We start from the raw sequence: 23,847 nt of genomic DNA on the forward strand, positions 1-23,847 counted from the left end.
AATGATTTTGGCATTTAGGGATTCTCACGTTTATTTTTATATTCAGATAAATGAGGTAACTATTCCAAACCGTTCACCCAAGCATAGATTATTTTATGTGGGGAAAGCAGCAGAGAGGGACCCCCAGAGGACAGATCATCCTACTCCTACAAATGGGATAAAATAAGTGTGTTCAGTTTTGTGGCACTTCATAGAAGCTAGAGATCAGCAACTTGGAGTCCAGTGGAGGGTCACTAAGATGGTGAGGGAACTAGAGCACACAATGCAGAAGGAACGGCAAAGGGAGCTGAGTTTGGCTAATCTGGGAAGCGAGGCTAATGAGGAATCTGATTTCAGTCTTCCAGTACTTAAACTGAGGCTTTAAATAAGACAGGACCAGGGTTCATAGTGAAAAGACGATAGATGGCAGGCACAAGCTGCAAGATGGGAAATTCCGCTTGACATAACCCTTCGCAATGAGAGCAGCAAAGGATGGACAGCGGTTTCCCAGCGAAGCTGTGGGATCTCCATCCTGGAAGATTTTCAGAACTGGACAGTACAAGACACTGAGTGACCTGATTGATTTCTGCAGCAAGCCCTGCTTTGAGCAGGGGTTGTACTTGATGACCACCAGAGCTCCGTCTGCAATCAAAATCATTCTCTGAATGTATGCAATACCTAACTGCTTTACTGGGAAGTTTCTTCTGTAAGTGATCAACCAAGAATCAGAAAACTTATGTCCTATTCCCAGCCCTACCAAACACACTAAAGAAAAAAGAAGTAATGTTTATTATAATAATATCAACATGTATCGATTCCCAAGATGAAATATCAAAAAATTTTATAAAAACCTCAAGCATTTGGAAGTACCAAGACCAAGACTTCCAGTTAACATGGAAATCAAATGTAATTTGATACTTCAATAAGTAAATATGAGTAAATATTTAAGTACTTTACAAATGTTAACATGCCTTTTGAGAAGCTAAGTCCTGTTACCACTGTGAAGTCCCTGGAAATCTAACCCCGCGTTTCATATACCAGTGCACATTAAGAGTAGTTGTGCCTGAAGTGTATTTACGCAAGGAGTCAAGGTCTCCTCTAACTGTGACCTATTAAGGTAATGCTGTGATAGGTCACGGTGCTTTATGCGGCATATCTGTAACATACTTTTCCTGATCTTTAAATAATTAACTTTCTTTCCTTCTTTAATTTTATTTAAATGTGTTTCTTGGACGCTTTCCACTCTGGAATACCGACAGATTCATACATTCACCTGAGGCCATATGGAAAGCCAAGGCATGAGAGTTTTCACTCTGGGCTTCTGCACTTTGCCAGAAAGCGCTGCTGTCTCACAGCGCAGAGGAATAGTATTTTACTGGTGCGTCCCTCCCATTAGCCCAGAGCAGTCTGAATTAAGCTGAAAATTGCACCAAAATAGCACCAAGAGTTTAAGTATTGCGCACCTGAAATCATCACACATACAAAACTCCATCACATGGATATTTTGCTTCCACTTATTTTTAAATGAGGCTAAAAGTAAAATATTACTGTTTTCTAATTTTACATGTCAGGCTAAAGAAAAAGCAAATTAAATACTACTGAAACATGAGAGACCAGTATTTAGCACACACGCTGCTAGGGGTAGGGTAAAGGGAGACAAAGCTCAAACTCTAGCCGGTATAGTTCAGTACAGTACAACGTTATTTTTAAATTCCACCCCAAAGAGACATTACAAAATTAATGTGTGGACAGCATATGGTAAGAATTAAGATAAAACAGTGACAAGTCTCCAAATTCTTGGAAAAGAGTAAAATTTAAAATCGTTTTCTCTCCCATGTGTTAACCTTTTATGTTGAAGTCTTCAGAACAGCCAGCGATCCTAAGGGCAGACCAGCGTTACAGAAAACTGTATCTCAATCATACAGAAAGCACAACCATGCATCCTCTTCCTGCCAGAAAGGAAGGCTTGAAAGACTGGATATCAAAACATTCAATGATGTAGATGCTTTTGAGCTGAACTGTTAGTCTTTTTGATATTAAGAAAGCACACTTTACTGTGTGTCTGCTTTACTTGTTTCTCTGCTTTTTGCCCAGAGCTGTCTGTATTTCACTGATGCTGCAATATCTTTTTATCAACAGGTGTAATCAAACTGCATGCACCCTCTTCAAGAAAAACAATATCCATTTGGCCAAGAAAGTATATACCAGATCTGGAAAAAAATAAATTAACACAGTCAGGTGCTTTTAACAAATAGGCAGTAAGAGGAATTTTTCCCCTCCTCTCAGACTGAAATTATGATTTCAGATCCTATGATAGAAAAATGGGATCAAATGTGCTCACAGGTCACAGAAATATCTAGTCTGTCAAAGCTACTACCAGGGAAAAGCCCTGCCATCAGAAAGACATCAGCTCTGGAACAGCCTCAGAAACCAGCCTCGGAGCTGACATGTTAGGCAAAAATGCAAAAACTTTTGGTAGACATTCAATAGCTCATCCAAAAAGGGGCCTCTTCTGTCTGGACTAGAGAAGTCAGCCCTGGAAGAGACAGAAACCCAGCCCCATGAAAGAGGGAGGGCAATAGCTAGAAAGAAAAGGCCACTAGGAGGGAAAATTGGTGAGAAAGCGAAATACTGTTTTTTGAAGGCTAGCTCAAGAATGGCTATTTGTTGAAGCAAAATAAGTTGCTATCCTTACATTGCATTCCCTACATGCAATAGGAAGAAATGATGCTGAAGTGGAAAGAGGGGAGCAGAAGTAGGAAGGGACAAAATATCATACAAAAACAAAACCAACAACAACAAACCCCCCCCCCCCCTAAAAACCAAAAAGTAGCTGGAACAGAGCTTCAATTGACTAATTATCAGTCATCTGTTCAATGAAAGGTGGCAGGGAGAGGAAGGAAAAACTTCTGACTAACTTCCATATTTCAGAACACCAAAAAGAATCAAGACATTTAAATCTTACTGTAAGACGGGTTTAATTTTTGTCAACTACCTACACCCCAAATTCTTCAGCACATAGGATTATATTTACATTTTAACAACTGGCCTGTACGGAGTTTTTAACTGTCCCAACCCCTTCCAAGTTAAAGCAGAGAAAGCTGCCTAACAATACAAAGTACCTAATAAATAAGTTATGTGGGAAATATTGCCTTTGTTATTTTCACACTGAAAAATATATTCCATACTGCAGGGATAATGAGAGTATAAAACATTAACACTACATTTTTCTATACCATTCTGCATAATTAACTACACAGCTGTTCATTCATTCAGCCCCAACAACCAAATTAATTTGCAATCAGTTTGCAGGGGATGCACTAGGGCAAACCACACATACAACAGAAGTAAGCAAAGCTGCTCACATGCCACATACCATATCAGTGACACAAGGTGCCCAACACGAAGAGAAGCAACGGGGGTTTGCAAACCAGCATTTCCAACGCAGCAGCTGAGAAAAGGCACTTTGTCATTAATTGCATTGTAGTAAGACTACGGGAGTTTTCAGATGGGTCTCACGGTATGTCAGTGCTGTCTGATGGTCTCTTGTCCTTCTCAGGCTCAAGCCAAAAACTTCAAGGACACAAAACATCCCTAAGCATTACCGCTTATTCGTATTATGTGTATTAATGCAGCATTACAGCCCCAACACTGACTGGGGTCCCACCGCACTTATACAATCAGATCTCCAAATTACTTATATTTCCAAGAAACACACAAGGCAAAGACCAAGTGGAGGAAAGCACAGGAATAGTAGGTTCTTCAGACAAGGTCACACAGTAGGCTGAAGGTAGAACCAGTAGTGTCACTAGTTGCTAAGTGCAATGTCATATCGACTTCACCAGATGCTCTGCTAAGCCATGACTTTGCCCTTTTCAGTTTTTAAAAATATATCCTATTCAGTTTTTCATACCTCATTCATCATCATATAAATGTGATGAGCAATGAAACCAGCTGCTCTGATTGTGGCTTCTTATTTATTCCATTTTGCAGAGTGGCAAAGGGAACATTTCTTAATATATATACGGTGTCAGTCCATCTGCCCCTAGGTTACAGGCCCCGCACCTCCCTGCTGTGCTGGCCTGCTGACAGTAGGAGTTAATGGATGACAATGCAGCAAAGTACTTCTGATTAGCTAAAAACTGATGGCTCAACTGTTTTTATATTAATTTAGTACAAAGGAATCATGCCACAATAAAAGCTCTGAGATTGCATTTCTCGGTTTGACCATATAGAAGTTGATCGTGGGCAGTGCCAAAGCAGCTTCCCTCTTTTATGCTGGGAGGGAGGGCAAAGTCAACACACACACAAAATAACAAACCCCACAATGACTAATGCATAGAAGGACATTGTTTCTCTACTCCTCATCTTAAACCTGTCTGCTGAGGCTAGCAAGAAAGATGATCATTTTTTGCAGGGAGGCTTATGCAATAAGATACCATGACAGATCTGAGGCAACGCCAGTGATGTGGTTTTCCTGAACTTCCTACTGCTACCAACCTGGATGGGGTTTGGGTAGGAAAGTTTGCCTATTCTATTACCATCTGCCCTAGCCAAAAGGTATCTACTTAAAACAAGAACGTGTGGTACAATTCCCACACAGTCTGTGCCTATAAAAAAAATGTTTACGATATCAGTTCCAGTTAAAGCAATCAGAAATTCTTTGACTTAGGTTCAAGTTACTCAAACAACACGACAGGATTCTTAAACCATTTATTTTAAATGGTTATTCTTTCTTAATAAATTGACTCATTCGTTATGAGTTATATCTCACAATGATTTAATTCCTTTTCCAGAAGGAGGATTAAAGAAAAAAACATAAATAGAAATCAACCTGTGAAGTGGCAAAATTCCCATGCTCAGCAGCCATGCTGCAACCAGCTCCAATAAACAGAAGTGTACTGCAAGCAAGAGCCTTTTCCTAACTATATAAATCACAGCTTTCCAACTGGATCTTAATCCATATGTCATATATTCTTTGTGTATCCACAAACTAGTGTAGCAACATGTAAACATTTGAAATCATCATCACCACTCTGAGTTGCCGAAGACTTGGAAGAGTAATTATGACACAGTGCTCTCATCTGTGAGTGACAGATATTCAGTAAAGAATTTTGGGTAGACTTCTTTGATAGCTTTTACTTGCTTGTGGGATTTATTTTTTCAGTTCAGACCTTCATACATACTAGACAAAAAAATGTTTTTTAAATGCTATTATGGTAACACAGACATAAAAGGACCTCCTTAAGCTAAGTCCTGTGCCCTGGAGAGTTATTTAAAAGACACCTCCTTCAGAGGGGTCTACAGGTCACAACTCAGAGAATGGTTCCCAACATCCACGACCAAAGTTCATTCCTTTATTGAATGGCCAAAAGCTACAGCCAAAACATGTGACAGGATGAGTGCCGCACCAAGGTAACAGCAAGGTTATTGCCAATGCGATGGGTCTTGGTCTTAGGAAAGACTATGGTGGGTCATATGTCTGTTAGAGCACACACTACAGAAGCACACTGCAACATCAGCACCCTTTAGGTCCCTAAATCAATACCACTGACTGCCAAAAACATCAATAAGCATCTCTTCAATATCTTCTACATCCCAGGTTTTGTCAAAACATGTTCCCTTCATTTCCTTTGTCTTTTACGTATTTTTCTTACCTGACACCCATAATAAAACATTGCTGATGGGCTGAAATCCACTACATTCACTTTTAACTATGGTTTTACAGCTCATTTTCGATGCCCAAAATAAATATAAAATAGAGACTTTCCTGAACAATTCAACTCATAATGATGCACTGTAGAGTATTAGCAAGACAGAAATTGCAGCAAAGATAATGAAAGTCTTTGTAATGCTATTAGGTAAATATGGAAATATGATCAAAGAGAGCATAAACATCTGTTGTTCAATAAGAGAAATAAAATTCTAATTGCAGGACTGCCTTTTCAACGGTACTGCCCAAAACCTTTTCACAGTGGAACAGGTATAAATAAGGATATAATAGGAAGACAAAAGAGCTGCACAGGTATAATTGAGGGCAGTCTATTTTGATTGCAGAACCTGTATTACTCAAGATGATGCATTAGCCAGAGAAAGCACAGCTAGACATTAGAGCCCAAGCTGAGTTCGCTGAGCTAATAATTAGAAAGCCATTTCTTTTTTTGTTTTTACTTGGAAAGAGAGCAAATTCATATGGAAATCACAGACTCAATAACTCCATCCCTTGGGGCCATTTCTACAAAGTCACTTTTCAAAGCAGAACCACAATATAAGACCATCTGGAAGTGCAAGTTGCTGCACAATACAGTTGCTCGCTTATTAAGCAGCACTTCATACCAAGTAAGAATTTCACTGGGGCACCAGACTCAATATTGGGGTTTTTGTTTCGCTTTTAAAATTAATTTCAGGAAACAGGTGAAATGATTTGCACCTACAAGTCCAAAGAGTTTGGAAACAAATGCGCATACTTGTTTTCTTGCACTCTGCGAGCCACCCAGGGTCTGGGAATTTTACTTTCTTGAGTGGTATGTTGTTCACTGCATCTACCTTAAAAGAATCTCCTGCTCTTTGTAGTCTGGATTTTAACCTTAGTGTAGGCACACACCTTTGTGTGAATGCCAAAAGAACCATGCGGTCACTGTGCATTGATCGCTACTGACAGCCAGTGGGCTTGTACAACCAGGTCTTGACCTGAATACGTGGCTTTTTGTGGGTGCAGATAGAAACAGCTGTGCCACCAAAGAGAGGATTTTCCTGACTCACTGAGGTTTGCCAAGTCTCATGCTGTCCCTAAGGCTCACCTAATTGCTTTCACCTCCAGCTGCCTGGCCACTGACCTGGACTCACAACCTCCTTGCACAGCACTGCGGCTTCGCTCCCTTCTCAGGCTGCATTTGGAGTAAGGAGTCCCAGGATGCTCAGCTAGAGTATCCAACCATATTTAAGCAATCAGAGAAGTCTGTTTCTTCATTTAGCAGTTCATCATTGACAACATGGGACAAAATATCCCAACAATGCTGAAAATGGGCTTACTTGGGGTTCAGCATGCAATGCTGAGAGAAGTTAACAGTGCAGTTAACATCAAATAATGCCGTTTGTTTTGCTGTGGTGAAGCAATAACAACATGGTGATGCCATTGGGAACAATGGCAATTACACAGCAAGTCACATTAGCACTACCGTATCATTACAGCTTGATAATATGCAATCAAAACTTTATTAGCAATCATCATCAGCATCTATTATTCATTGCTTAGATCAAGTTAAGAAGGGGAAGGCTTTATGCATACCAGAAACAGGACTCTGAGCCAGCCTAAGCACAGGGTTGGAACCCAATTCCATGGCCATAGAGTGCTGAGTTACTGCATCATCTTCAGCGATCAGTTACCACCTCAGGTGTCTCATGTATAAAACGGAATAATAATAAAAGTAATAAATATCTATTTCTCAGGTGTGCAGGTAAGTATTAGCATTAATTTCTTAGTGGCTACCAATTCAAAGTTAAAATATCTGATTGTAAGATTCAAGTACATACATCTAAAGCTGCAGGCATGCAATGTATGCAAGCGGGCACCTGAGGCTGTAAAATATGTGCAGGTACATATTTATGCACAAACCAGTCCATAAAGCATGTGAAAACACATACTCAAGAATCTATTATCCTAAATGGTCTGTTTGATTCAGGTCTTTCATACTGTAAACGTGCTGGATAAAGATGTGTGTGGACTCTGACAAGAACAGCGCTAGTATGCAAAGTATCTTCAATATATGCACAATTTGTGAAGATCATTTCAGTACCTGAATTTTAAGTTTTAGTCACAGTATCAGTTTTTTCATTACACTAATGAGGCCTAACACGACAACCAACCTGTATTCCCAATACATATGGCAGTTGAGAAACTCTAAAAATAAACCTGAAAACAATCCTCTGTTCCTTCTCAATAAGTTATTGTAATTTATATTCAAGAGGCGACTAATGTCATCTCTGTTTATTTCTCTTCCTTATTGTGAGTCAAATAACTATACAATTTACCCTAACCTTAACTATTACCTAATAAGCAAATTAAGCAAAGTATGAGAAATAGCTGACCAGAGAAGCACGTCCTGGTGTTTTCTAACGACACGCTTCCACCGAGATTTATGCCTCCACCTCTTCAGTGTAACCAGACATGGCTGCTACTAGTAAAAAGTTGTTAAGGCTTTCATTAGCCAGCACCATTTTCCCTGTTTACTCAACAATGAAAAGATTCCAAGGTAATTAAAATTTAGGCCTCCCAGTCCTATAACCTGACCTGTGTGGGCAGGCATAAATTACCTACACAAATTACCAACGCTCTGCAGAGGCACAGAAATTCATCACCTAGATCCACTTCCACAAAAAAAAAACCACCCAAACACCTATCTTCTTCACATAAAGCCTCCCCGGGCATGTACCTCCGACTGGTGTTTTTCCCCACCATTTGCATTACTCTTAAAAGTCTGACTGCAACTCCAAGGTCACTAAGAACAAATAAGCATCACTGGAGCACTGAGTCACCCTTCCCTTCTCATTCCCTGTTCCACTAAGCAACAAAAAAACCCAACCAATTCTTTTGAGTGATGGGAGAAAAAGAGAGATGAAGAAGAAATTTGTTTTAGAGGAAAAAAGAAAGATGCAGTTTCAAGAAACAAAAGAACCGATAAGAGCCAAGCTAGGATAATATTTACTGATTGGCAAGATAAAAGTGGGAGATTAACAACATTAAAAAATTAACTTAGTGGGGACTGATCACATCATCAAACAAGTTTATTTTTACTTAGAGAATATGAAGTGTCTGGTATGATTGAGCTGGGCCAGACAGGAAGAAGAAAAACATTGGACTGTTCCAAGAAATAACCGGACAGGATCCATTCCCACTAGGACACAGAAACCTCACAAAGATGAATGGCTTTTATCCGCTGACAAAAAACCCTGTAACATTTTTCGCACCTGTTTTACTGTATATTTGTTCTGATGCAAATGAGAATCAAACAAAAAAGTTTAAAAATATATACATTGTGCATTCTGGGCAGGCTGCCAATGTGAGTACAACACCTCGGCTCCATCAGCAAACATGGAGCTTCACCAATTCACACCCAACCATTTTGCACAGAGAAAACACACAAGTTCCCTGACTTCATGGACAGTATGGTTTTTTTTTTTATTATTTATTTAATGAGCTACATCTCAACAGAGAGAGGAAGTATTTGTTATTTTTGCACCAGTTGGTGTCATTTGTGCATTTCCAGATCCAGGCACTTGAACTTCCCCAGTCTGACAACTACATGTGCCACTTTTACATCACAGTGGGCAGAGGAAGGAGGTGAGCCCAGAGCAGAACACATTCAGGGCTGGATCAGCTACCACCGCTGGCCCAAGAGCTAATCTTAAGCACTTGCTTCCTTTCAGCTTTTCCATCCTAGTTTTATAAACAACCAAAGCATCTGGCACATCTATTAATTGTAAGTAAAAGGGCCTAATTTCCCTATGAGGCACACTAGCGTCAATTTTATTTAAACGCAGTTCACACCAGTTCTTCTTTACACCAGCTGTCAGCAAGGTCTGAATGACCTTGTTTAAAAAGTGTTTATGTTCTCAAAAAAAAAAAGCAACATTATCTGAAGACTGGTTTATTTTGAAAGAGAAGAGAGTTTATTTTGAAGAGTCTGACTGAGTAGGTTTAAAAGACTTCTATGATAGATTACACTGAAGCATGGATAGCAAAACTTGAAACATATTGCACATGTTGTATAGGCCAGAGGCATATAACAGGAAAGGAATGTGTGCTTACGCAATTATCTGAGTATCCAAACTGCCATTTGGTTGTCTTCTCTGCACAAGATGTTGGACAAGAATTAAAACAAAAACAAATGTGCAATTCATTTCGCATCTTTTACGTTTAAAGGATAATTACAGATGAACCATCACAGTGCTAAAAAGGCCAATCCTGAGCCTATGCTAAGCAGTCTCGATATGATCTTACTCCGTTTCCTAAGCACCTCTTTATGACTAGAAGTTTCTTTTTTACTTGAAAACACCCTTGTGCTGCATGGGCCAGACACGTGCGGCCCCGGGCCAGACTGTACTACTCAGCTACTAGTATGACAACAAGGTATTGCAAAGATACACTATCACTACGAGAAATCCCACAAGGTTAAAACAACGCAGCCTCCTTCAAAACAAGTAACAAGGCTGGTGTGCAGCATGTCCTGGTCACAGGCTTTTCCCACTCCCTATTCCCTTGCCCCACTCTTCTTCTTGGATTGTCTCTGTAAAGCTGCTTACACACACAGATGAAGGTTGAGTCCCCATAGAAGCTCTTGGGACAGTATGAAGTTTACAAGTACCTAAGCCACAAGCTATTAGGTAACCCATTTGTTTCTAGACCTGAATCTTATGGGCTACATAAGAATTTCACATAAGACTCCTCAAATAAGTCTCCTGCCATTTGTAACAACTATCTAGATATCCTGGCAGAATATTTCAACAATACTTCTACAGCTACAGATAACCCAGGAAAACTAGCATCACAAACATTGGAGCAATATTATATTTATTGATAACAGTGACATATTTTCACTTTTGAAGTGTACATAATGGGTCTAGCAAAAATTTGTGGTGGAAGATTGATACAGATACAGAAAAAATTAGAGGACAAAAAGCCCACTTAGCAAAACAAAATTAACACGAGAAGATAACCAGTATGACTAGTATAACATAGGCTCACCCTAGCCCTGTTTTTGTGCTGATACATACCTGAGCATGCAATTTGTGCATACACAGGCAACAAGCATACCGATACCTTAATTCATGAACATTTAGGAAACAAGAATCAATTTGGAAATTTATTTGGATTACTACATATACCTAGTTATCATAAGACATAATATAACCTGCACTGGTATTATATTTCATCCAATCGTGACTGCTTCCAAATCAGGATTATTTACAAACCTCAACACAGTACTCAAGAGCAGTAAGTACCACCAACAGACACATCCCAACACAGTAAGTTTTTCAAAGTTTTTAAGTAACTTTGATTCGAAATTTCTAAGAAAAGGAAAAGAATGGCATCTTGCAAAGTGGCATCAGGAACATTCTCTACAGAGTTAAAACTCATTTCAAACTCTTTTTCGATTGAACTGCAGGAACTACATTTAATGAAGAGAAGGAGTAAGAGTTGATGACAATCTGGACAACCTTGCTATATTAGCATCAATCAGCTACCAGCTCAACTCAGCAGCAGTTTGGAAAAGATACAGATCTAGTCTGAGAACTGGGGGCAGGGGAGGGAAAGGTTACAGGAAAAGCAGAGAACTTACCTCCACAAAGAGCTCTCCAGCACTTTCCCCATATCAGTATGATAATACTTGGTAAGGATCAGAATCACCTAAAAAGAAAATGAGAATAAATATATTTATATGTAAACTGATATAAGAAACAGATCATGGGCAGCATTATTCTTGTGAACACAAAAGTGAGGCTCCTGAAAATCTGAACTGGGTTTCATGTTGGTTTTTTTTTACCTCTTACCAGTTTTGCTTTTAGACTGGGTTTTTTCCTTTCTCCTTCTGAGAAGAGTGATTTCAGCACTTGATTTATGCAAACCTGGTGACTTTGTGAAAGATTGCCCGTTTCACATGAGCGATGGAGTTGGAATAGTCACATAAATCCCACCACCACATGACAGCCCCCAAGCAATTTGTATGACTTTCTCAGCAGGAAGAACCAATCTGGTTGCTGGTTTAATTTTAGGAGGCAACTCTCTTGAACATCTACAGACACAATTTTATTTTTTTTTTTTTTTTTAAATCCAGTGTTAAACAATGGTCATTAACTTTGATTATCCAGATAACAAATTCAGGTAGAAAAGTGAGCTCTGGTCTTCCCTACAAGGTCAGAAACGCAACTTTCATGTCTAATTTCTCAGTCCTAAAAGTATCACTTTTTTTTCCCTTCAAAAACCAGCTCTGTAAATTACTCATCTACATCACCAACAGCCATCAGAATACAAAAACAAATTTCATCCACAAAACATCTTCAACCTATGAATCGCGTCAGCAAGAAACACTTTCCATTCGCTCAACATCTCACAAATTCACTGGTCAAACAACGTAAAGCACTACTCCATGACTGGTGTATCAAGCCGAATGCTATGTTTTATCTTTAGATCATTTAAAAGAGATCTCCTTCCCTTGCTGCCAGTCCATTAGTGGTTCTTATCCCTACGGTCCCATACCAACCACATAGAGGTAAAACAGGAAGAACCTCTGGTTCCTTGCACAGCTGTTGGCTTTCTTTAATGCAGGGTCAATGTCAGTCTCCAACAGTTCAGAGCATGCTGTTATTTAGCTGGCATTCCCTCTGCTCCTGACCACCAGATGAAATCTCCAACAAACAGCAACTGTAGGCATTCACTTTAATTATTCAGATAATTAATATGCTGACAATACACTTATGCTGCAGTCTCTGTATGCTGGAGCTTGTGAGAGAACAGAATTCCAGACCATGGGTGTTATGTACATGGCGTTTTGGAAATAACACAACATTTTGCAGAACTGAGCTATAATACCAGTCTCACTCAGGGTTATCTAAGCCTAAATTCACAACACATACTGCTGGATGTATATTGATGTAAGTAAAAGCAGAACCGATGCATGCTTCACAAATAGTATTAATCTCTCCTGTTCTCAGAACAGTCAATCTACCAGACCACTTTGTTGTAATTTGATCATTTATAAAAATAAAGGCTTGGTTTAAAATAAAGCAAGCAAGAAAAAAAACTTTTACTTTCAAATAGGTTACTACAAGATTTAGAAAGCCAAGAGAAAGAACCATTTCCCAAAGGAGAGAGTTATCTACTGATGAGATTCCTGGCTACAGCCCAAGCACGCTCCATCAGGTCAGCTATTTATTTTATTGTCAGTGTCTTAACTACAGCTTTCTGCTGGTGCTTGCAATTAAGGAGAGAAAGAAAGAAACTTCACTACTGGGAGCATCTATTGGCTCAAATTATTAAGGAAGAAGTTTCAGACCGTGCTTTTCTGAACAATTGAAATTACTCTTAGGCCACAAAATTTGACCTAGGACTTTTTCCTAAGAGATACAAGAATGTATATTTGGTGCATGAAAATAAAAAAGAAAATATCAAAATACAGAAGAGATTACACTTTGTTTCCTTACATTCATGCAGAACCAAAGACTGAATCCTGAACTTAGTAGGCCAACTTCTTTCATTCCTGTACACCGTACAACCACAACTTTTTAAATTCACTTGATTTTCAGCAATGTACGTTGGAGCCACTCTACCACAGGGTAAGCCCGAGGTTTCATTCCTGAATTAACCTGGTTATTATCGCACGCAGAAGATCCTATTGCACTACCCTCAATCCACCTCCTTTGAACTTAACCTCTATGGAAGCACCAACAAAGCACCTTCCAGATAAGCCATTTCTGTAACTCAGCACCTGTCCTAAGTGTTAAAGACTTGCAGGAACAAGGAGTGGGCTCACTGTACTGCTTGGTACCTGTAGTTCGTCTAGGGGATGCACACACCAAATCAGAAAGCTACTGATGTTCCACACACTTCAAATGAATGGCTTTCAGGTAACTGTAGAATGCATTGGGGAGCAGCCATATGCAGCAAGATGTCTTATTCATGCTGCAAGATTGGTGCCTTAATCTGAGTCATAGCTCTGAGAAACAGATGTCCGTATTTTCCAATCTGAATGGTAAATTCATTCAGAGATTAAAATACCTTATTTTGCACTTCAGAAGTATGGAGAATGACTTAGTGGGAAAAACAAAGCCATAACAAGCTATCTTTCAATTCTTAAACACTGCTAGCAGATTCCTGTCGCAACCTAAGAAGTACAAGGCTGCCGGGGGGCTGACCACTATTTCAACTGTGCCAGTGGATTTCATCCTAGTGTCCAAAAAAATGTAGGTCAGCTATTTAACAGATTTTACAGCATTGTACTTTGGATTGTGGTCATGTTTTCAGGCTAAATAGTGACGCTGCTAACCAGAATGGTGTTTTTTCCTCAATTAATAAACAGGTCCAAAGAACAGGAGGAATCATTTCACAATAAAAACATAAAGGTCTTCAGGATCTCTGGATTACATATGTCATTTCTAAGAGCAAAGCCCTATTTCACTGATTTCATTTCAATGGGACTCCATAATTACAAGCATTTTACAGGTTGGATGGAAGCCAACGGTTCATACACATGGCTGTCCTAGTGAAAGCGCTTGGGTGGCTTGCAGATGGAGAGAGGCTTGAAGCACAACAGCAACTAAAGCAGCTATCAAGGGTATGATTCTTAACCAGCTCATCCTACAGTCAGTCATGGATATCTAAAATGAATTTAGCTTTTTTGTGTTATTTTATAGCTAAAATAAATGTAGCCAATGGAGAAGAATTGGACTCAGCAGACTCTCTAAATAAAGATGGATTTATAGGGTTACCTAGAAATGTCCTAGTCCATCCAGTCTCCTGTTTTATGAGGAGACTTGTGAAACCATTTTAAACCATTTCATCTTAAATTCACCCACAGTTCTTTGAGTTAGTCCCCACAGTATGTCAATGGAGGTGGCAACAATAATTCACTGTTGTGTGCTAGGGATCTATGAACACCTGATAGTGCTTCAGGTCAAATATACCTAAGAAATGTACCCCTTCTGCTTTCATTGCCCTGAAACATTGCCTAAGCATTCCTTCTTCCCAGATTCCTCAGAATGTGTTCATTACTAATAAGACCACCAAGGCCCTTCTACCTGCAATCCCTAAAGAAGGAAAACGTTAATGAAGCTTGAAGATTGGAATTTTGGTTGTTTGGAGGTATAAGTAAATAGAAGTAAAAATTCATACATACTTTGGTCCAAAACAAAGACATGGATGTCTGGTACAGATCCCTTGCTTAGTTATTTGAGCGTCACAGACTTCTCTTAGGAGTCCTTACTGCACCTTACAGCTTTCTGATTACCTTTCTACTGCTTGCTCTGATCCCAGAGTGTTCTGCCCCTTCGCAGCAAGACGGCGGACCACTGCAGTTTCACCTCGCTCAGGGAACATTAGAATAAACAGAGCGTCGTATCTCCAGTTCCCTGCCAGGTTCCCCTGCATGGAATTCAGGAAACAGTATTTTCACCCTTTTCTTTCCAATAAATTGTTTTATTTTGATACTACATGACAGGCACAGACCAACTATGTCACACAGTACAGATTTAAACTAAAAAAGGAAAAAAGGAAAATAAAAACTTTCAGCTTTTGTCACAAAAGTAGTGCTCTATTACTTGCTTCTATACTAAAACACTTGACCCCTCTCCATAAAGCCAGAGTTGGCCAGTATTTCTCCATATGGGCTAAGGTATGGAATCCTGAGAGATTTATCTTCCAAAAGTCATATGCAATGTGCATTGGAAGTCAGTTTTCAGTGGAAGTAATAACTGTAATTCTGGTCAATTTGTCCAGACTGCGAGACCTTGAAGTTCAGAAATTTCCCCACCCCTGCTTTTCCCCTCACCCTTGGTGTTTTGGGGGTTTTTGGGTTTTGTTTTGGGTTTTTTTGGCAGGGGGCATGGGGGGGTGGGGTGGGCAGGGAGGGGATGCACAGGGAGAATTTTGATTCTCCCATGCCGTTCCCCTGCTTTCATAACTTAGTTCCTGCCTGGGTGGATTCTCACTGTTATGGTAGTTACAGCTCAAAACTGTTCTCCAAACAAAAGAGTTGTAGCAATTTCTGACCCAAAAATCCCTTCTGGATATAGACCAGTTTTCAGTGAATGATGGTGAGGGAAAACAAATGGAAAATTCCACAGATATTATTATCCATGAATAATTAAAGTTAGACTGATCTACGTTTTTCCCCTTCTCCTTTTCTCTTGCTCTCTTCTGAAAATGCTTTGCAGCTAGGCTGGACCAAAAAGAGCAAAACTTCACTTTAAGAGATATAATGTGCTTTTAATCATTTCCTAATAAAGTTTTGGCTTTGAAAGAAGTCCATTTTAATCCTCTCTTTTCATCACCATGTCACCTAGGAGGGGAGAGAAAGGAAAAAGGAATGCATTCTAGATAAATCACTTTCCCTGGTGTTTATATTTTATCTTCGAGGGTTTTTTTCCTTTTCTGTGAAGGATTTGCTAAGATCCTTCGATCCTTCTCTTTTAGATAAACACTGACTTATGGAAAGATTTTTATTTTTTTTCCCCCCCATGCTCCCTGCATGATGTTTTCTTTCATGGACCATTCTTAACACAGATTTCTCTTTTTCTATCAACATGGAGATTCTTATGGATTAAGCTTTATTTGACCCCTGCCATTTGTGATTTGAATTTTTTTTTTTTTTGGCATCTATTCAGAAGTTTAATAGCAAAAGACTCATACTTTCAAATGTATAACTGCAAGTATGATTGCAAGTTTTTGTGTTTTCCCAAGTTTATCAGAAGGTGAGAGCACACTGTAAATACTTCTGGGCAGCCAGAGCTACCAGGAAAATATACTGCTCAGACAGACTCAAGTTCCTGCAAACTTTTTAGCATCTACTTAATTTAATTCATGTGAATGAACCCACTGAAATCAAGAGAAGTGTTTATGAGAGTTACTTGAACAGGCACTTAATACTCTGTATGACTGGAACATAAGCTGCTGTTTTGTTCAAGAACACAGCCTAACTCACCTTTTCAGCTATTAAACTACAACTATTTCAGTGTAAACTGTAACTATTTCAGGGAGATCAAGATGTTCTAGGCACAGCCTATTAATTCGTCACCACCACCCCCTGTACTTCCAAAACTTTCTTGACAATTAATACTCAAAAAACTCCCTAACAAGTTATAGGCAACCACATACTGCTCCAATCCCTCAAGCCATTTCCACTTTTGCAGCAGCAGGCTCTTGAATCATCATGCTAAGGTCGACATTAGTTTTTACATTCATTATTTAAAACAAAGCCTCTTACAAGAAAAGTAAAAACCAAGAGATTATTAATATGAAGGTGTATTACCACAGATCTATTATATGGACCAACTGCCATAATACTATTAACAACTTGATAATAATTTGGTTATACTGGGAGAACTGTAAATGGAAAAAGAGTGTTTAGGTTTACTGTGTTGCAGCATTATGATGAAAGGTGAAAAAGGAGACATTTAGACCATTACTAAAGCTGTTAAGAATTCACTGTATAAGCCTCTACTCCTCTCTGGTAATAAAGTTCATAAAAAGCAACCCATGACTTAACATGAAAGACTTAAAGAATTAGATTTATAGTTCTTCCAACTAAATTGTACTGGAAGAAGAGAGAACTTACTGTGTATGAAGTCACTGACCGGACCAGTGCACTTGTCTTAAGCATTGGCAATAATTCTGTACAGTGAATTTATTCATAATTCAAGGCAAGACACAATAACGACTCAATTCCCATTCTCTAGGAGTTATTTCTATTCACAAGAGCTGAGTAAGTGCATAGTCTTGAAAGTGGTGGCTGTGATTGCTTCCGGATTCAAAACCATGTTAAATATAGTACTTTACACATTGACCCTGCAAACATTTGTACACAGGGGTAACTTTAAGATATCTAATATATTTAATCCACTATCTAGCACAGAACAGGATTACACTCTGTTAGCACTGTACAAACACAGAACAAAAAGACAACCTACTGCCTTCAGGAGCCTACAGTTCAAGTTCAGAAGAAGAGAAGTCTTCACATCATCAACAACTGACATCAGATTTTCAGTGCAAGTTCCTAAGAAAATTAAGTTTACGTGATGGCACTACATACACTGTATATATACGCTTTTGTTGCTCATCCCTCCCTTATAGTTCTGAATCCACTGACTGATTTCAATCACATTTGACAGAGAGATAGATAGCCATATGGCTGAAGTAGCCATACTGGTTCATACCACAGTCCCATCTAGATTAGTTACCTGTCTCCAACAGTGGCAAACAACAAATACGAAAGTATAAGAATGGGGAAGCAGATAAATAAAGATGCTTCCCAAATATATATTCCAGCCTTTAGCAATTTGCAACTCAGGCAGTTGGGCTGTTACCTCAGTTTTTTGCAGCTGGCTGCTTGGTTAAGCACAGGTTTCTAGGTGGTACTGACCCATCAGCACAAGGACAGAGAATATTGTGTTCGTAACTTTCAATGTTTAGTCTTCAAAAATAAAAGCATATGTAAAATTAGTCAACAAGTCTGGACTGCTGCTCCTCATTTCTATGATCATTAGATGCAGCTCAGATTCCTGGGCACGCTGCAGATGCAAAGCTGACTCAAGCAAACGGGAACTCAATTTGAAGGCCACAGAATTACAGGGCCCAAAATTATAGATTAAATCTGTAGCTTGGGAAATAGCATCTAACATTTTAACTACTTGCTCAATGAAAGTTTCTGTTCTTTTTCAAAGAGCCCAAAACATCACCTCTGACACAAAAATCTCCAGTTCTCTGCCTTTTTCTACACAACCAGAGTATTTTTTAGGTTTAAATTTTTAACATAGCATTTGATAAGCTCTTAAAACCACATGTGCAAACATGCCAAGAGAATAAATTTCTAAAGCATGAAGCAAGAATATTTTTTTCCTAGTCTGGCTTGACTCCCAAGTGTAAATTTTTTTGAAATATAGACTAGCTTGACTTATCTCCTCTAATAATGTGTTAACAATCTTTCCTGAAGAAGCAAACTTATTGTCTGAATATTCTTTTCCATGCCCATGAAAATTCAAGAGGAAGCAGAGCTGACATCCAAAGAAGACATATGTAAAACATCTTTACTCTCTTCCAGATATTTCAGGAATCCAGTATTATGGATAGGCAATTCACCTTGGTCACCAATGTTATATAGCTATTCACTACCAGAAAAGAAAGATCAAATGTTAAGTGCTGTTTGTGAAATATTCCCGGTCTGTCATGCAGCATTACTGCCCAATAGCAAAATACAAAATGAAAGTGAACTTCCAATCTGCATCATTAAATCCTTTTTCAAAGCCAGAGCTTTTTCTTTTTTAACTTTACCATATAACAATAATTACACTCTTTATTTCAAGAAAGACATTATTATGCAAGACATATGGAAACATCTGTAGAGAATACCACAAGCTGGGAAAACTGCTCATTTGACGCAGGGTTGTTGGCAGATATGTTCATACTGGTTACCCTCCCTCACAGCTGCTCTGTCTTCACCAGAACCACAGGATTAAATATCATTGTACCAGATAACATCATATTTATCAGAGGTTGCATCAACCTACACTGACCTCAAAATTACATTTCATTACCCCCGAGAATGGCTTACAGTGTCCAAATAAGACCTAATTGCCTATCATAAGGAGGCTTTATAAGACTGTATATGGGAGCAAGGACTTGGACACTGCCTCAAGATCAGCCGACGAGTTGCAATGTTTAATATCCTTCTTGTCATGAATAGGGACTGGACTTTATATTTCCCGAATATTGTAGGTACCTGAATTTGTTCTTTATAAATGAGAAAGATAACCATGGCCACATGATCTACAGAAGAGGACAACAGCCCACTCCTACCTGAAAGGCGTACTGCCAGGACAAACATGCTAAAGATCAAGGCAGTTATATTATAGTGACAGAGTGATGCTGATCAGTATTTTAGTCAGAAGACCAGAGGCATAGCAAAGGCAGATACACAACTTGTTTTGCACCTTTTGTGATATGGAGCGTGCATGTTGCACTGAACGGCATTAACATGCTCAGGGGTACCTGAACACCCCTTATTCCAAAGGCAAAATCAGGCCTGGACAATGGCACAAAAACAGAGTGAGGGGAAAAAAAGAAAAGTCAGGGCGTTGACTAGTAAAACAGGAATAACACAAAACAGATCTGGGCCTGTTACTTCAAGTGCTGTGTCCCCCGGCACGATCACCCCCCCCGTGGGGTGGGCCCGGTGCCTCTCCAAGAAAGGACCATTTGCTCTGCAGCTTTGCACAGGGACGGAGTAGGCCCAATGCCACCCCCTCGCTGTCCTTTTACTGGGTGGAGGTTGGTCTCTCTACATCTGCTTTTCATTTTAACTGTTTCATCCCTACTTATCTTGCTAAAATAATTAATTTCAGCAGAAGTACCAACACACTGCCCCCAATATGGTGTGAAAGGGGACCATTCCCACTCAAACGCCAAGCCCATCTGCTCCCTGTGGCCACATTCATGATAAATTTAGAACACCTCAAATGACATATACAGAATTCAGCTACCATAAAATACTGGGACTGACCCCCTTCGAGAGGAAGGAGGATGAAGGCACATGTATCTTCAGCATTATCCCTGAAGCAGCAGAACTTCATATCTGTGCCAGTGGAAAGGGCGTAAATGAGCTGAGGGAACATCCAACTGCGTTAGAAGACTATTAGAAAGGCCTTGGGAGCAGTTGAGAAAATTGGCCAGGGGCCAAATATGCCAGAAAACATTGGAAGGAGCTGGGGGAGTGCTGGAGAGTTCTCCACATTCAGTCCAAAGCCAAAACAGGAGGTTTCCAATCTGTGAACACTGAGGTTTTGCCAGCTTTTTGTATTTCCTCACCCAGCCTCTACGCTAGGTGTTCATTACTTTAAGAGCCATGGGGCCATTAAAGCTTAGTGGAATTATACAGCATTATCTGTGAAAAGAAACAGCTATTTCACCAGGTAACACCACGTCATTTTGGATCCCTTGCTAAGGCCGTCCTGTCACACGGACACTACACTTCAGTTAACCAGTATGAAGAACATTAGCACAATCAGTCATCTTAGAGCCAGGTTTCAAATTAGCCTCGCATTCCAATCTTAAACCTCAAATACATTTTAAATGACCTTCAGATCAAGTAGATACAAGCAGGAAAAGACTGTAGGCCCTGATAAATGAGGTCTGTATTTCTTTATTTTACTCCAGCAAAGACTTGGGCATTTGACAGATTCTTTGGAGACAGTTTTTTGTATGTCAGCATTTAGCAGGCTGTAGCAAGGGCTGCAAAGCAGTTTCAGTAACAAACTCTTAATGTGAAACACTCCCCCTTAGAGACTGATGTTTTTCATGCTTGGTCTCTCCCCTGTGATCCCAGATTGTTTTAGAAATATGTTAAGAACTTCTTTCGTCACATTATGAGAACTACTCTTTTCTGTCTTCATAGACATAAGGATAGGTACAACAGTTAAGCAGCAAAAGACTTGGAAGGAAAATATTTTTAATTCATGCCTAGAACACTTCTGAACAGTTATCTCTAACACTTACACCTTCTCAGGGCTCTTTTCCGTAGAAATACAGTAATTTTAGGCTTCTCACATCCCCTTAACATAACATAGTAATACTGTCTATTTTACAGTTGGGAAATGGAGGCAGAGACATATCACTTGGATTTATCCTACCTAACTTTAGGATGTACCAGCCCCTAGGGACAGCGACAGATACCTCTGGAGATCGGTTTTGCCTATATAGATCTGAATAGTCCTTCGGAATTACTTTTTTCCTTACTGATTGATCATGCTGAGGACATACACTTCCAGCTTGACCCTCTCAGAAGGAGCGGATGAATCCGTGCTTAAATGAGTTGCAGAAGTAGTCCAGGCAGAGCAAAATGCAACATAAAAAAGGACAAACTGAGAAGCAGAATCAACTGACACACCATAAATTCTGTGTGCTGCTAATCTCAAGGATCTTTTCCAATACATGATGCTCCCAGACCCAAGTCTTGCATCCGTTCAAGACTGCTTACCCTAACAGTGGTACCCATGACTTACAGCAATGCACCAGCACTTTACAGAGCTAGCAAGTCTGAAGTACAGTTACGTGCTTCTATACCACAGATGTCCTATCTGACATATAATGCAAACTGTGCCGAAAAGTCAACATTTTCAATATGGGAAAAAATCATTTTTCCCCTTACCTGCCTTTCCACCAAGGAATAAATGGAAATCTGAGAAAAGAGTTAGAAGAAACTTACGCAACTATATATCATCTCAGAAGGTGCAGCAGACATTTTTTTTAGTAGTTGCAAAAAATAACCAACACATTTCATTTCTTCAACATGGTATGTATGACTATGATGTGTTTCATTATCAAGGTATTTTATTACAGAACTTAATACTATTAAACAGTTAAAACTTCTGTACAGTACACATGACATTTACTGTTGTCCTTCATTATACTGAGCATCTCTCTGGAACTGCTATTTATTTTCCAATCTTTTTTTATAATGAGTTTGTTCTACATTTGTATTGTAAATGCTTGTCTCTATTTATATTCTATTTCTGAAACTTACAGCATCGTCTTCTCTGTTTACAAGTCAATAGTCTTTTTCTTATGGAAATTACCTTATCCCAAAACAAAGAAAAAAATCTGAACCTTTTAATTGTTTTTCTTGAGTTTGGGGTTTAACTGATGCCATGACAGAAAGGCAGTAATAACCAGTGCAGAGGATACAGCCCAAACCCAATGGCAAATTTTCAGCTCAATGTTGTTAGCAAGTGGATGTTTTTCTTCCTCCCTCCTCACCCTTCCATACCCATGCATTTATTTTGAGTCTGATCCAAAGCCTATTTACACCAATGGGAATCTGGATTAAGCCCATTCTAAACATATTAAAAGTAAATCAGATCTTGAAATTTCTTGCATGAAGGGAAGGATTCAATTTTGATAAAACCAGTATTTACATAAGTCTTATACATTCTGTGCACAGGAAAAACTACCACACTGTATTTTCCACAAGACGCACATAGCTGTACAAATTTATGACTTTAAATGCCAAGTTATAAGGGACATGAGAACACTCAAAGAGAACAGCTAGGGTTATACCTTAATGATGCAAGCTTTTTTATCCTATAGTGGGAACTTACACATCTGAAGATCTCTCTAAATAGAGATTTCTTGAAGTAAAGGTTCCCTTGCAATGTAGAGGAAAAAGTGAGCAGAGGTGGACTACTGGAAAATACCTCAGACCTATTATGTCAATCCATGACTACTATATATCTTTGTTTTTAAAACATAATGTATTTTGCAAGAATTTGACAAGATTAAAGGTCACAGGAAAAATACATCACCCACACATCTAAAACAACATTCAACTCCTTTAATTTCCCCACTTTTGAACAAAAAATATCTTTTTTTCAGCACACAAAGAATATTCCAACCTCTGCCAATCCCATTATCTTCTCAGATAGGGCAGTAGGCCTGTATTTTGCAACAGCAAGAAGGGAAAAGATGCTTTCAATCCAGCCCAAGAAATAGCTTGTAGAAATTTATTGTGTAGACACAATAAAATGAATAGAACATCCATTCAAGATTACTCAGCCACCTCCCCTAAAGACAGAAGCATGTCAAAAGCTGATCAAGGTTTGGGAAAAAAAATTTGTTTATTTTCCCTGCCAATTCTTCAATGAGCTCTTTCTCCCAATGGGAGAACAGTGACATTTCTTCAGGAAGAAGAGTGTCAAAAATAAGGAAACAAAAGTTTATTTCAGCTAGAATTTTACTTACGTCAAACACGCAGATGGTATCCCAATGAAAACTCTTGTTCACAATATAGGAAAAATACAGATCAAAATAGCTCAGGCTTTCTTTCAGAGGGAGACTTAAAATGAGCAAGCATAATGCATTCCAGTATTAGTTAATTAATACAGCATCATTATTACTGCTATATGAAGAAGGAAGTTATAAATGTTAAAGTTCAGTGCTGGGAGACATTAACTCTGACCAGAGGTCTCCTACCTATATTTACAAACCACCCAGCTCAGAGAGCTACCCACAGAAACCTATGCAATTTCAAGGGCATTGATTCCCCATCAGCACGGAAAGAAATCAAGTCCACTCCATACTCCCTGGTCCAGAGAAGGTGAAAGCATCCT

At 39.1% G+C, this 23,847-nt stretch overlaps 1 protein-coding gene across 1 annotated transcript in view; it reads right to left on the reverse strand.

The window, feature by feature from the left end:
- SORCS2 (sortilin related VPS10 domain containing receptor 2) overlaps positions 1–23,847 on the reverse strand; it is a 460,992-nt gene that overhangs the window by 373,366 nt on the left and 63,779 nt on the right. Inside the window, 1 exon segment of the mRNA XM_059817647.1 lies at positions 11,319–11,386. Coding sequence (XP_059673630.1) covers positions 11,319–11,386 — 68 coding nt within the window.

Source organism: Gavia stellata, chromosome 5 (assembly GCF_030936135.1).
Source record: "Gavia stellata isolate bGavSte3 chromosome 5, bGavSte3.hap2, whole genome shotgun sequence".
NCBI lineage: Eukaryota > Metazoa > Chordata > Aves > Gaviiformes > Gaviidae > Gavia > Gavia stellata.